Below are 15,601 nucleotides of genomic sequence, written 5' to 3'. Positions count from 1 at the left end.
TCCGCTCCCCGCCGCCCCCATCCCCGCCGCCCCCTCCCCAAAATCTCCGCCGCCCGCCGCCCGCCGCCCCCCGCCGGCTGCGCGGAGCCCGGGGCCGGGGCGGGGGGCGCTGGGGGGCTCTCCCCGGAGAACGGCGGCGGTGGGCTCGGCCCGGCCGCGACGGCGGGGGCCGGCGGTGCGCTCCGTGCCCGCGGCCGTGCCCGCGCCGGCGGCGGCCCCAGCGAGGGGCTCGGCTCGGAGCTGGGCTCGGAGCTCCGCCGCCGCCGCCGCTCCCCGGCTTCCATGGAGCGCCGGCAGCGCCGCGTCTGATGCCCGGCCCGGCGCGCACCATGGGGCCGCTGTGGCTCTGCTGCCTGCCCCTCGCCTTGCTGCCCCTGCTCGCCGCCGTGGAAGGTAAAGGCGTGTGTGTGTCTGTGTCTGGTATATCGCGAGCTCCCCTCGCCCCTTTATTCCTTTTTTTTTTATTATTATTATTTTTTAATATTTTTTTTCGGGAGGTGGCACTTCGCCCTCCCTCCCCCCCCTCTCTCGTCTCTTCTCTTCTCTCCCGCCGCACCCCTTCCGTGCCGCCGGAGGGGAGGCGAAGTTTCGGGGAAGTGCTGCCCCAGGTGGAGGTGCCGCATCCGGAGCCCTTCGGTTTTGGGGTGGGTGGGGGGGTGTGGGGGCTACCCGGACCCTCCCGGTGGCTGCGTGGCTTTCTCCTGCCCCTTTTCTCCGCCGTCCCTTGTTGCCCAGGTTTGGGCATCCCTCGCCGGCACCTCCCCGGGTGCTCGTTGGGCACGGCGGAGCCTCTCCCCCCAGGGATGCCCGGCTGGCAGCTCCGCCGCACCGTGCCCGCTGCCGGGGCGCACACAGCCAGGCCTTGCCGGCATCCCGGAGCTGGGAGCCAGCTCCCCGCAGGCGTGCGCGGCTTTCCCGGCCTCCCCAAGAGGAGCCGGGCACCCCACCGACTTCCCCAATTTCCCCCGTGCCGAGACAAAGCAGAGGCAGGCGGCAGGTGCGGGCAGAGTGCGGGGTGGGTGCGTGGAGAAGGCGCCGGGCACGAGCCCCCATCTCCCCAAAGGGGGGTTTTGGGGGTCCTGTGCCCGAGCGCATCTCAGCAGCGCCTTGGGTACACCCCAGGAAGGACCACGCCAGGCTGGGGGTGAGCTCCAGACGCCGGGCTGAAGGCTGGCCAGGCCCAACGCGTGGCTGCCCTGCATGGGAGAGCTGCGGGGAAGCCAGCGAGGGGGCTGCGGAGGGACCCCCGAGGTTCACCGGGTGCTCACTGCTGGCCCTGGGCGTGGAGGCGCCGGGCGGTGGGAGCTGCGCGGCCGGTGTTTGTCTGGAACATGGATGAGGCACCATTTATTAAGTTGGAGTTTTGGGAGATGACTCATGGGTTGGCCAGCTATACGTCGTGATATTTACAATATGGGAGCTTGGCATAAATAGGACTATTTACGTTGCATCAGAGAGCGCTAGCCAGCTCTGCTATTCAAATGAGCCTTGTATGGTTTTAATTATGGGGGGGGGTTGGTGGTGGTGGTGGTGATGAGCATGTTTGTGGGAGCATATGTGTCCACATGGGATGCGTGGCCCGATCAGCCGGCAGCATTGCCACTTACCACGGCGTTTGCTCAGCCAGCCGGGCCCGGGAGGGATCGGCCACGCCGAGGTGGTGCCGCTGACTATGGACGGGGAGGGATGCGGGTGGCCGTGCAGGGATGGGGTGACACGACGGGGTGATACCAGGCGGTGTGGGGCTTGTTCCTGGCCCTGGGGCTGCTGTGTGCTTGCTTGAAGATGTGAGGAGCATGGGTGGCCGTGGCAGGAGCTGGGTGCACGAATGCTGGTTCCAAGGGATGGGCAGTAGGCACCTGGGGCAAGGGGACAGTGAGCGCTGGTGGGAGGTTGAGCCCACCCTGGAGATGATCGCTGTGAGATGTGTTCCCGCAGAGGTGGGGATGCTCTGGGGAGAGGGCTGCTTCTGTGCTGGGCTCCAGCAGCTGTCCCCATCCAGGGCTGAACGCCTCATCTAAGGTTTGGGGGGTTCCCCTCAGTGCCCTTGCTGCTACCTTTGTCCACGTTGTGTGTATCCTGGGGTTGTGGTTGCTTGCAGCACTGGTGTGGGCAACCAGCTACCATGTCCTGGCCTTTTTCTCCTTGCAAAGCCTTCCGGAGAGCTGGTGAGGCAAAAGAGCATGGGATGCAGCCCCCGTGGTGCACCTCTGCTCCTTCCTTCCCTCTGGGAGCTGCTGTTTCAGGCAGTGGCTCATCCCGGTGTTCCGTGCCATGCATGGGCATGGTGTCCATCTGCATTTCCTGATGCTCTGGGCCCTGTTGGTGCATGCAGACTGACCCGATGGTGCCCGATGACCAAGGAGATGGTGGCTGGACCCTGCTGGGCACCTCTGCAGTGGCGATGCCCCCTGCGTGGCTGTCACTGGCTCTGGCACATTCCCCGGTGTGTCCAGGGCCAAAATGGGGAGAGCAGGACACATTCAGGGAAAAATGAGTTCTGGTTATTTGCCCAGGGATCCTGCCTCCTGAGTCCTGTTTTCAGCTCTGCTACAGAGCTTTTCTGTAATGCCGGTAATTTCACTTGTCTCCTCTGTGCCTCAGTTTTCCTAATTACAAGGCGTAAAATAATACAAGCGTCTCTCCCAAGGGAGCTGCGAGGTTTTGTTAATGAACATGACAAAGTGCTTTGGGATCCGTGGTTGAAAGTGCACTGAGAATACAGTCTTAGTCAGTGTGTGTGTGTGTGTGTGGTGTTTATTTATCTACATGCTTTATATTTCTCTGTACACTATATATTCACTTGCATTTAACAAACCTTAATTAGAAACAAAGCCGATAGGGAAGGAAATATAAACAGGAGTGTGCATGAAAATTGGAAGTTGATTACTCACTGGCCAGCAGAATGCATGTCTCAGGCTTAGGAGGAAAGGCTGTTTGGTTAAAGAAGGCTCTGTTAAAAGGAAATGTGAAAAGAACGTAAAACATAAATCAATATGGAAAACAGGGAGGTGGATGACAATGTACATAAAGCAGAGGTTACGAATTGCATACAGTTGTTAAGGCAATTGCAAGGTAACGTATCTGTGGCTGAGAAAGTTCAGGCTTATAAAAGGAAAGCTTTTTTTTGTGTGTGTGTGTGTGTTTTTAAAGAAAGTCAAGAACAAAGGAGTCCTGGAAGGGTCTGGATCCCACACCAGTTGGTAACAGTACTGCTATCACTAACGGCTTCTCTTTGTATTCCTGCTCACATATGCTGCTTGCATGGTGTGGCATATCTGGAGTAGTGATACTTCCAAGGTATTTGGGGGGGGGGAGCCGAGGATGGGAGTTATGGATTTCAAAATCAACAGCCTGGCTAACTCACATGCAAGAGAAAAAAAATGAAGGCACTCTTCACCCCTTTGGAGTTAACTTTTCATAAACCTTGCAGTGCTGGCAAGTTTCCCGAGGGCTGGAGGAAAGCCAACTGTGTACCAAAAAATGTGAAAGGAGAAACGAGATGGTCCTAATATCTACGAGGGCACAGCTAACCTGGGAGCTGCACAGAGGCCCCGGCAGCTGGGCCCACAGCAGGTTGGACCCATGCGGGCTCTGCAGGATGGGCAGCGGCAGAGTCTGGAGCGGGCGAGGGGACTTTCTGCTGCTGCTGCACCCCGTAGGGCTGCTGAGCATCCTCCCTCTCCTCTGCAGGGCTGTCGCTGCTCCAAGCCTGGTATCAAGCAGCAGGAGGCTGGTGCAGGAGGGCTGTATCCTCTCCTGGAGGCATACTTGGGGTGCACCGTGGCCGAGGGGCTGGGGAGAGCTGCATCTACACCCAGCTGCACGCTCCTGCGCCCGTCCTTTGAGCAAGCTGGAGATGGGACCTGCTTGTTTGTGTTTAATTTAATAACGTGTTGTAATGTACATAACATGCATTATGTATTTATTGCATTGCATACATGTGCATAATACACGGCAAGTTGTGTTTTATGTATGCGGTGGAATAAGGTGTTAAAATATGGTCCTCTCTTGCACCCGCGTGGCCCAGGGGTGACTTGGTCGTGACCTGCTGCCGAGCACTCCTACCGCCTCCCCCAGGCCCAGAGGCGGTTCAGGGAGATGCCAATTAATGCAGCACTCAGCCTGTGCTTCAATCTATCTGGTGCTGTCGCTTCTTCTGCTTCCCGGTCTCAGTCAAGAAAGGCTTTGCCCACCTCTCCATGGCTACGGGCTGTGCCAGGGAAGTTGCCATGCCCGAGTGCCCCAGGGTGGGGACATCTGCCCAGGCTGTGATGTGACCTCAGGAGCTGTGCCATGGTCCCAGTGATCCCACCTGCTTTTGGCTGCACTGGGGCAACCTGGAGCAGCAGGTCCTGCCGTTCAAATGTGGGACCTGCAAGGCACACACGTGCGCCTCTCCCCAGGTGGGAAGCCCATGAGGAAAACCTGGGAGCTGTCACAGAACTGATCCAGATGACCTGTTCAAACATGTGCTGTAAATGCTGTCCTGAGACTGGGCTGATACCAAATGTTTGAAAAGTTGGGCTGGGGTGCAGAGCAGAGACCTTGGGTTTGGGTCAGTCCTCTGCTGTGACACAAACCCCTCATGCTGCCTCCCTCTGGTTCAGTTTCCTGGGTTAATTTTTGACGAGATTTATTTCTTGGGCACAACTGCCCTTCCCATTGTTGGGGCAGCTAGGGCGAGAACTTCTTTTGGAGACCAAATGATTTGGTGCCCGATTTACTATCCACGTAGTTGTAGCTGCAGTCTCAGCACCTAGCACATTTGCTTCTATGCTTCTTGCAAGTGGGAACACTTGCTCCTGATCCCTGCTGTATTTCTAGATTCTCTGGCTGATACAAACCCAGGGAGTAGGTGCTGTAGGGAGATGCCATGGGGACAGTGCACCATCAGCTCCTGGGGACACCCCAGGGAGGGACCTGGGGGGCAAAGGGGATGTGGCTGTGCCTTGGAGAAGTGTCCGAGGGGTGTCGGTGCTGCCACACCGCGGCTTCCCCCCCGAGCTGGGAGCAGAGGTCTGCTTCGCTGATGTGCAGACGGGCAAAGGATCTGTCTGCACTAGTCGGTGGGCGGTTGCCGTTTGTGTACACATACCTGAACTGGCTGAAAAGAGGGGTGGGCACCAGCATAGCTGGGAAACCTGCCTGAGAAGCTGGGTAAATACTTGATGCTGAGATACATCCCAGGCTCTCTGGTGAGTGAGGCTAAGCTCGAGTGCTTTTGTGCAAGTGCAGCCAGAGCAGTGATAGATGAGAGGCTGAGTCCGCTGCTCCTGCCCTAACATGTGGCCGGCTGTGCTGCATGCGTGTCTGAATGGGACCGTGGAGGTGGGACATGTGCATGCACCTGTCTGGGAGTGGGCACGCGGTTCCCTTCTTGGAGAAAGTCGATTTTTACCAAGAAAGACCCAGTGAGGCCCCATCCACTGGTTCCTGGTTTGCCGAGACACGAGAGCAAAGCACGACTGCCCGTTCCCTGTGTGAAAAACCCAGCGTGAAGGAAAGGGGGTAGGTAGGAGGGAGATCCTCGAAGGCAAAAGTTCAGCAGTTAGATAAGGGGGTAAAGATGGGGCCTCCCGTGATAACAGGCTGGCGAGCGCCCAGCGGCATGTGCAGGCGGGACCAGCAGCATCCCAGTGCTGTGCTGGGGGGGTCAGCGGGGAGGGCTGAGCCTCCTGGCACTTAGAGCAGGGAGCTGCAGGGATGCGGCCTTTCTGGAGCCGGGAGGCAGCAGAGCCCCTGCCACAAGTGTGTGAGAAAGGAGGGGTGCCCCAGCGGCTTGCAGAGATACGTCAGGGGTATTTTATATTGATACCGTGGGTCTTGGGAATGTGCCGGACAGGAGGTTTGTGCCAGGGTGTAGGCACCTGGCACCCGAGCTGAGCAGCGTGAAGGTGAACGAGTAAGCTAGCATCATGCTGTGCCACGAGCCCCTCTCTGGATTTCCATGCTCGAAGATGAAGGGAGCAGCATTAGATCTCTGTTACCCATCTGACCTGAGTTGTGGCACTGATTGCCAAACGTTAAGGGAGGTTAAACAGGCTGCGAGGGCAGAAAACACAGCTATAATTGCAGATGGTATTTGCCTCGGTGTAAACTGGGTAAATGTCACAAAGGGGCGTTATTCAGAAATTACAGTTTTAGTGACTGTGAATAATTGCAGCTCTTCAGAGAGCCCACGAGAGGAGGATCTCTTGATTTAGTCCCGAGCAGCACTCACGGTGCCGTGCAAGGCATGAGGCCGGCTCCATGGGAGCAGCTGTACTGTAGCTCGGTTCAGTCTCCAGGTGGGAAGGAAAAAGGGCTCGTGAGCTCCAAAAGTTTGTGAAGCTTTATCAGTTGGTCCCATAAATTATGTTCTTTTCACGTCAAGCCTGCACATCCATAAAATCACCAGCACTTGAAAACACTATACAGTAACATTTTAAGTCAAGCAAGGGGAACGACATAAAAATGAAGCTAGCTGAGGGAAGCAGCTGAACTTGAAAAATACTTGCATGTCGTGTGGGAAACTCAGAATGTGCATGGCTGTTTAAAGTATGGGTTGAAAAAGACAAAAAATAGCCGTCTTGATTAAACATCAGATTGAAGGAGGTCACCAGTGGTAAAAAGATGTTCTTTAGAAAACGGAAATGATGTCTAAAAGAGGAAAATAGGAAAAAAAATTATAAACTATGGCACTGTGAATGTAAACCCGTATATGGCAGGCTGAGAGGAGTTTGAAGAATAGTTTGTGAAAAGAAATGAACCCTGCACCAAATAAAACAAACAAACAAAAAAACACACACAGAATCAGGAAATCAGAGAGTGCAAGGTTAAAAATAATCAGAAAGGAACACCTTGGGGAGATGAAGTCAGATTTAAATGTGTCTCCCCCAGAACGGCCATGGTCAGGGGCTCTTGTGGAGGAACTGAGACTGCCCTGCAGTGAAGTGTTAGCTTAGGAGGTCACTTTTTACAGTAAATCAGGAAAATAGATATTGGTGCCGGAGCAAATGGGACACATGTGCTTTAAGAAGAGCTTCCTGGGTGATCTCAGCAACTCCATGCTAGTAATTTTAGAGGAACTCTTACGGTTTAAAATCTGCTTAAAGGAGGGGAAACAGCCATTTTTCCCAATGGATGGGATTCGGCATGAAGCTTGTGCTGTGCAACATATCTATAAATGCGCAAGAAAGGGGTGGAAACTCTTAAGTTTGGAGATTATACAAAATTATTCAGGATGATAAAAACAACAGTTGTCTTTAAAATATTGTAAAAGGATCTCATGACACTGGATAACCAGGCTATAAAATAGCAGATTAAATGTAGTCAGTGATGAATGAAAAGGGATTCACATGGAAAAAAATTACCCTAAACCCATGCATGCACAGTGGCAGTCTTTAAATTACTTATTAGCATTTTACGAAAGAGATCTTAAAGTCATTGTGGATGGCTCTTTGAAAGCATCAACTCAGAACTGGGAAAGGCTGGGAAAGGAGGACGAAGATGGTTGTGCAGGAGAGGTAGATGAACCCAGGGGAGGGTCTTTGTGAAAGATGCAGCTTGTGGAGAAGGAGAGGTGTGCCAGACGCAGGAGGTGTGAGGAAGGTGGTGATGAACCGGTGACAATTCTTTATGTCATTTTTTTTTTTTTCACTTGGCCTTGTGTTCTCAAGGGACAGGTTTAAAATGAACAGAACCAAACGGGTTTAAAACAAGAGGCAGCGCAGGGTGGGGGCAGAAGATCAGTATGAAGCCCACCACTGTGTGTCCCAAGTCCAAAAGGACATCGGGAAGCCCTGAGTGCTCGCCTGCAGAAAGCATCTTCTTCCCCGAGCATCTATCTGCTGATTCCCTGCTGGAGGTGGCAGGGAATCCGGGAGGCCCTTTGGCTCAGCCTCGTGTGATAGATGTGGTGGCCAGGGAGAGGGCAGGGCCGGGCAAGGCTCCTTGTCCCTGCTCTGCTGGGGGATGCCTGTGCACAGCAAGGCCTTGTTGCTCTCTGCTCTCAGCTTGGCTCTCAGGACTGCCTGCAGCCACCGAGGGGTTCATGTCGCTCCGTTTTGGCCATTGCTCTGGCTGTAATCGTGGACCCTTGTGGCCCTCCGTGTCTTCAAGCCTTATGCAGGGCTTGTCCTGCTCTTTGGATACCACTTTCTTTGCTGGGGAGCTTGGATGAGGCTTTGGCGGATTTGTGTCGGGTTTTCCCAGATTAACCTGGCACCGAGGCACTGGGGGGGGGTTCCCTTGGGTGCCAGGCTTTGGATGCCCTGCTCAGCACCGAGTGCCACCTGCCAGTCCTGAGACCAGCCCAGGGTGTGCCACCGAAGCCGTTAATTCCAGTAGAGCACCTGGGCAAGGCCAAGGTCCTCCGGGCGAGCAGCCGTTAGCGCTCACCTTTGCCCAGCTCGGCGTTTCAGAGGGTGAAGACGCCTGGGGATGCTCACACCCTACCAGGGCCGTTGGGGCCGTGAGGGTGGGAGGCGTTAAGCCCTGCCTGGGGCCTGCTGGGGAGCGCAGGCTGGGTTTAGGCCAGCTGCAGGAGAAGGGGGGGAAGCCCGGTGGTGGCGGGGCCGGGCTCCCTGCTGCAGGAGGAGCCAGGCCGCAATAGGGTTGCTCCCATCCTCAGAGCCCCTCTGTGGGGGCCATGCTCGTGGGAGCCCCCCCGGCAGGGTCAGGGCCTGGCCCCAGGGGTGACGAGGGCGGCCGGGCGTGTGAACGTGCCCGAGGTGGAGGGGATGCCTCGAGCCACGCGGGCTCGTGCTCCCAAGGCCAGACAAAGGGAACAATGGGCTCAGCGGCCGGGCTCCTGGGCCCGCTGCTTGTGGCTGGCTGCCGAGACTGTGGGGTTGGGAGGGGAGGGGGCAGCTGGCGGGCAGGCCGCGAATGGCTTGGCCTCCCTCTGCTCCCACACAGGCTTTGAGGGTCACAGGGCACCCAGCCTTCAGGAGAAACTGTGTCCCGGGGGACCTTCAGGGTTATCCCACGCTGAGTGGCTTTGCTGCCTGCATCCAGCCCAAAATGAGCCCATGCGAGGTGCCACCCCAGCTACAGGTGGCTGCCATGAGACAGGAGGCTTCGCAGCGATAACCCAGGATTGATATCAGCTTGGACAGGATGGGAATTCACCTCTCGGGCTGCACAGCCTCGCTGTGGCTTGCAGGGACCCCTGCTCTGATGCTGCTGCATGCAGTGAGACAAAGGAAGAGCCGGGGGGAAAAAGGGGTGAGGAGGCTGGAGCAGGGGCTGGACTCTTTGGATCACTTGTCCAGAACCTCTGTGAGTTTGAACAACTTCAGCAGAGGGATGCAGGAGGGAGAAGACATCTCCATTCTCCACAGCGCTGATGATGCATGGGGGTTATAGGAGGCCTGCTGTGGATGCGAAGCCTCACATGTATCATCATGTGGCAGTGTGTGTTCTTCTTAGCCCAGAGTCTCCTGGGGCAAGGGAAGACTGATGGTAGCACTCTGCCATGAAGCTGGGTGGTCTTTGGTCTGCAGAGAAGATCCTGCTTTTGTGTATCTGCCCCCCCTCTGCCTTTTTGAGCCTCTTAGGAGGCCACTCATTTGCACAGGGTGGCCACAGAACTGATCTCTTTAGGCTTTGGCTTGCTCGCTGAGACCAGTGTTGAGTGTGATGTCTCTGAGGACAAACCAGGCAGGAATGCCTCAGATTTCAGATGCCTCCAGATTTGTGGTTTCTTTTGTGTAAGATGCATGCATCCAGGCCCATATCTACCTGGATCTACCCTTACCTGCTCCCCCCAGGTGTGGGCCAGTGGCTGGTGCTCCTAGGAAGGAGATGGCAGCATCCTTCACTGCTCTTGGCTCCCATGACTCTGTAGCTCACCCTCCCTGTGTATGGATAAGGTGCTGCCTCTGGGAATTTAGCTTCAAGCCTTTATCACACAAGATGCAGCTCGTTCTTGCAAGCTCAGCTTTTGGGGTAACAGAGCTTGTACACGCTGCAGCAGCTTTTTTGGGGTATGCTAGTGAAAAGTCCCTGGTGTTTGTGTCCAGTGTTTGAGTCCTGTGGTGGGCTGTGTTGGGTGAGGGTGATGTGAATCACCAGTCTGACTGAGACAGATGTCTCGATCCAAGAGACATGCCTGAGGATCACACCATCATCCCATATCTGTTGTCTATTCTGAGAATGGATCCAAAGAAGTTGTTTATGGTCTTGAATATGAGCTAGGAGTGCTCTCGATTGACAAATGCTGGTTTGCATTTTGGTGCACAGAGCAGCAAGCATGGTAGAAAGTCACAACCTCCCCCAGGCCAGGATCGGGCCACCTACACCAGGTGGTTGCAGTGGAGGGGTGCTTGAAGCAGGAGGCATGAAGAGAGGCCCCGGTGCACACGTGAGAGGTTTGTGCGGTGGTGCGAGCCTGCAAATGGGCTGGCCGGCCTTCCTGGCCTGTGCACACCACATGGCCGGGTGTGAGATAGGCTGGGACACGTGAGGGGTCACATCTCGCTGTGTAGAGGTTATAGTCGCGTTTTATGATTTGCTTTGCTTGTAATCCTGTTTCCAGGCTCCACAACTGTAACTCGGAAACCTTTACCGTGAGCCTCACTTAATAAATCTTTGCCTTGTTTTGCTTTTAAGCCTATCTGGTATCAGGGGACAAAGCAAGCAGGAGAAATGCGTGAACTGGGGGCAGTGCGGATGAAATAAAACAAGGTGTACGAGCTGGCTGGAGCACGCTGCCTGCAGAGAGAGGGGGCTGGCCAGGCTGCAGAGAGTTAATTGTGGTATGCCAGCTTTGGGGAAAGCATTTCCTGCGGCGTGTCTCTCCTGCAGGATCCTGCTGTCTCCGAGGTTGCTTGTGGAGCGCCCTGTGAGCTGTGCACAGAATGCAGGTGGCTGAGCACTACTTTTGTGCCTGTTTCCAGCCTTTGTATGCACGGCCCAGCCTGCGAGCTGCAGGCGTGCACACCAAGATAGCACCTGCATGCTGAGTGTGGGCAGACACATGGCTTGCTCAGCTCCAGGAGGAAAAGCAAGCTGGTGATTTTTATTTTGATTTTTATTTTTTCTTGTGGAAGGGGAGCAGAGAGTGGCAAGTAGTCCCTCTGGAAGTGGGGCTGGCCTCGTGGTGTGTGCTCCTGGCACGACCTGGTGCTGTGGCGGCGAGGGGCAGCTCAGGGCGGGCAGAGCAGAGCAGCCCCACCACCAGTCCAAGGGGCATTTTGCAGCCAGGCTGAGCAGTGTGGCAGGACAGGCGAAGCTTGGAGTTGCCCCATCCTTGCAGACATTCGGACAAAGCCTCACTCCTTTTCCCTAACTCATGGTGTGCTTAGATAGCCCCAGTGTAACTGGGACCCTCCCGGGCTTTTCCTGTCCTTGGCACATGTTAGCACTGCTTTGGAGGCTTGGAAAGGATAAACACAAAAGTGTGCTTGATGCCGCGTGGAAATCCCTTGACAGCAGACACATAGCAGAGCAGCAGGGCCACTGGTGTGGGTTGCAGGAGCAGGCTGTGCCAGCTGCTCTGAAGGGGAAGGGGAGCCCAGCACCTCTACGACTTGCTGTGCCTGTCTGCTCTACCCTCAGAGAACCTCAGAGCGTCCTGCACCGCGTCCTCGGACAGACGCAGAGCAGCCGGGAGCAGGGTGGGCACAGGGAAGGCGCTAATTAGGACGTTGGCAGCATTAGTAGGGGTTAGTGTCTGGCTAGTGGGAAGTGCTGACTGGGCAGTGCAGGGTCTGCTCTGTGTCGCTCTCGGCGTCAATCTCCAGGCAGCAGCAGCTAGCAAGTCTGCGGGTGGGACAAGGCCAGCTCGTGTGTGTGATGGAGCCGTGCAGGGGCAGCTGGGTGACAGTGATGTGGCACTGGTGGCCAGATCTGCTCTGAGCATCCCCTTTTCTCCTCCTCCTGGCTCCTCACCGTTCTTTTACCAAGGCTGTAGAAGAGATGGAGAGCAGCAGAGGGGAGCGCCTCCCTGGCAGAGAAGTTGCTAACGATGCTTTTTTTTTTTTTCTTTCTTGCTTTTTTTTTTTTTGGTCTGATGTCAAAGTCTGTGCCTTCAGATTGAATAGCTGCCATGAGATTTTGCTGTGACTGACACCTGTTCTGGCTGGAGAGCGACAGCTTTTGATAAACACAGATCCTCTGGAAACGCTGAATTTGCTGGCAGCTGCTCCCATTTGTCGTCTGGGTCTCTGTGCCTGGGTCTGGCTGATGCAGCCTTTGCGCCGTGCCGGGAGGTTGCCGATGCTCCTTCTTGCGTGGCTGGGAAGGTTTTGTGGGCTCTCCTGGTTTAAGCTGTGGCCAGGTGCAAGTAAAGCTTTGCTGGGGAGGGAGTCCAAGGTGGTTCCTTCCACTGGGCTGAGCACTGGGGCTGAGCAAGTGGCTGTCTCCATCCTGGTGGGATGCGGCTCATGGGTGCCGGGTGTGTGCACAGGGGGCAAATGGGCATGGGCCAAAAGTTTTGCCTTCCAGCTCGTCCCCACTGTTTGCTTTCATCACTCAGCATTGCAGAAGCCCATCCCTGCGTAGCCGTGGGGCTGAGCGTGGTGGGAAGGAGAAGGAAAGCTTTTTTGGGCTTGGCCTCGCGGTGCTGCTTTGCTGCTCCCCGCTGCTTTGGGTCTCTGTGACACTGTCTGAATAAGAGGCAGGGGCGTGTGGGTGGCTTCGCATTTTGGACTGCACGCCTGGAAAGCAAGGGGTGTATGGGGGATGCTGCCAGGGGCTGCAAGAGGTTTGGGAGAGGTGCTTTTGAGGAATAACTGGCGACAAAGAGGGACCAGCAGAGCCTGTGCTCCCCTGTGGTGTGCCAGGAGGGGTGGGGGGGACTGCCCGTATCGTGTGGTGCCAGAGGAAGTGAAGCAGGTCACCCTCCAGTAGAAGCCTTGCCCTGTAATTTGGCTGGCCTAAATATGACCTGAGCTCCTGTCTGTGGGTGCTGAGCCCTTGGAAAGCTGACCTGGCATTTCACCATGTGTTTGGGAGGTCCTCGGTGTGTGGGCTATGCAAGGAAAAAAAAAAAAATAAAAATAAAAGAGAAAAAAATGGGATTTACTTGTCGGCTTGGGTCTCCTGCCGATGTCAGCCCTGGGTGTGTCCTCCATGGGCCCTGTACTGCTGGGTGGCTGGGGGTGCTGCGAGGGGCTGGGCACTGCTGTGGGTCTCCTGGGCCAGCAGGGATTATGGAGCCTGGCCTGTCCCCATCCCGTCCCCCAGCAGTGTGCCTGCTCCCCGCTCCCCTCCCTTGTGCTCTCCTGGGTGTCTGGGTGGTTCCCCATCTCCCTTGGCCACATCTGGCTTTGGGTGTGCAGCCCCAGATGTCTGAGGGTTCTCCCTCCTGCTGCTGCCTTTCCCCTCCTGTCTTTCCCCATCAGAGGACGCCTCCGCCTCCTCCAGCAGCGCGTCTGACAGCACCCAGCTGCAGGCTCCTGCCAGGGCTGTGTCCTCCCCAGCACTGCGTGGGGCTTCGCAGCTGACAGGTTGTCCCTTGTCATCTCTCATCCTCGTCCAGGACGCACTGGATGGATTTCCATCAGAGCTCCGTCTCCCTGCATGCTGCATAGCTGGGGGTCCAGCCTGAGTGCATTGCTGGAGGGAGAAACCACGCAGATGCTAATGGCATCAGGTGATAGCATCGGAGAGCACTCCCCAGCCTCCTCCCTTTGGCTATAGGAATGTGCTGCAGGCTTGCGCCGGGCTAAAATAAAACTGCTGGCAAAGCCCCATCCCACATAAAGAGACCGGCTGTACGCTGAAGGACACGTTCCTCTTTCGGCTGCTACGGGTGGGGATGTTCGAGGCAGGGTTTCTGAGGTGACCGTGTCTTTCATTTGGCTATGGTCATGCAGGAAAAGGGTTGGAAATCAGCGTGATGGTAGTGTTTAGTGCTCGGCGTGGTCTGGAGTTGTAACTCTGAACGCCCACCTTCCACGGCCAGGGGTCAGCGGGAGATTTGGGAGCCCACCTGGTGAGCAGCGGGTGGTCCTGAGGGAGATGCCACATCATGCAAGGGAGCCGTAGCTGGGTATCATGAGGGCAACCAAACCGACGTATGAGTCAATACAGCAAAAAAAAAAAGAAGTCTTTGTTCTCTTCCTTATCTATAACAATAAAACAAAACAAACATTGTGTTCAAATCGCCTAAAGACGCTGGTGCAGTGCCTGCTGGATCTTGTAGGTTCCATCTACCAGCCGCGCTGCGTTAGACCCCACTTGTCTGATGTCAAGCAGTCCTGCTCCCCATAACCCACAGGAGCGTGGAAAGCTCAGACCATGCACAATACATGATGGCAGAGGGGAGTGAGGTGAGGGGTCTGCCTTGGATTCCTACCCCTTTTCGTCTTTCCTTCTAAGCTGAGCTTAGCACAGAAGCAGAGCTTAGCACAGAAATGTTTCTGCATCGCTCACTGGTACCCTGTGCTGAGCCCGGGCACGCTGCTGAATGGGAGGTGCCTGCTTCTCCAGTCTCTCCCCTCTGATTTTTATTTCCTTCTCAGGTGGCCAGATCAGAGCATCTTGGGGTTGGTTTGTCCCTGCTCTGGCAGAGGCACTGGGTGGCACCCGTGGGTGCCAGGACCCTGCCTGTCCCTGATGCTGTCCCTGCCTGTGCGGGACAGCAGGGACACAGCTCAGATCATCTCACCTTCGTGTGAGATTGGCCCAAAAGGCAGCTTTCTAACCTCTGAAAACATTTTGCTGTTGGATGTAGGTGGTGTCTTAGGAGGGTGACAGAGGGCCCTTTGCTGGACCTGGGGCTGCTGCTGGGAGAGGACACTGGGACACTTCTGAGTGCCTGTTTTATGCAAGAGCAGCTGCATCTCCTGTATCCAGCCTCTGGGACCCAAAAGGAGAGCTTGGGGGTGCTCATCCATTGACTCTGGACTGCAGCAGGGATAACTGTCTGCTTGAGATCAGCGTGGTGACTGCCATGTAGCTTTTATTTTGGTCTCTGAGGATAGGGAAGCCTGCTGGAGGTGCGAGTGGCGATGGCCTGCGGCAGGGTTTGCAGGAGCAGCCGTGTCACTGATACGGCAGCAGGGCCCAGCGGGCTTTAATGCTTGGAATAGTTTTGCTGCTTGCATTTGCAGGGCTCCGACAGGGATGAGACTTGCTGGTCTCCATGGTTTTATGTGCCATGGGACTGTGCCAACAGTTTAATCACAGCTGAACCCTCATAGAGCAGCATAAAAAATGTTGTAGTTGGGATTAGGTTACCCATCCTTCCTATAAAAGACTCTATAAACAGTCCATCAAGCCCAAGAATTCCTCTGTTGGCTGTGAGGTCCTTTGCTCTTAATGGGTCTGGCATTTGCTTTGACTAAGTCTTTTGGCGGGGGGGAGGAGGCACGGCTTTCAAGCAGCCCCCAAAGCACGGCTTTTCTGCTTGCATTAGTGGGGGAACCCAACTGGGCTGCCTTGGCAGAGGCGGTGTTGGATGTCAGTAGGTCTGGCTGAGGAGGCAGGGGGTAAGAGGCAGTGGTGACAAGCCCAGAAGGCACTGACAGCAGCAGCTGCTCTCTCCCTATTGCTACGGGATTTTTTGGGGGATGGATTTGCCATTTGCTGGGGCACTGGGGAGTGCTGCCTATCCTTGGGGTGGGCGAGGGCCTGAGAATTTCCTTTTCACATTTTCCAGAACACCTCC

At 55.7% G+C, this 15,601-nt stretch overlaps 1 protein-coding gene across 1 annotated transcript in view; it reads left to right on the top strand.

Annotated features, from left to right (window-relative positions):
* Positions 1-308: 308 nt before the first annotated feature.
* Positions 309-15,601, top strand: part of EPHB2 (EPH receptor B2) — a gene marked incomplete at its 5' end in the record, with an annotated part of 117,952 nt that continues 102,659 nt past the window's right edge. The window contains one exon of the mRNA XM_084300269.1: positions 309-393. Within this exon, the coding sequence (XP_084156395.1) occupies positions 309-393 (85 nt within the window). The remainder of the gene's footprint in view (positions 394-15,601) is intronic.

Source organism: Netta rufina (genome assembly GCF_964035555.1).
Source record: "Netta rufina genome assembly, chromosome: 22".
NCBI lineage: Eukaryota > Metazoa > Chordata > Aves > Anseriformes > Anatidae > Netta > Netta rufina.
Note: the sequence above shows the minus strand (reverse complement) of the source record. Positions and strands in the feature narration are given on the sequence as shown.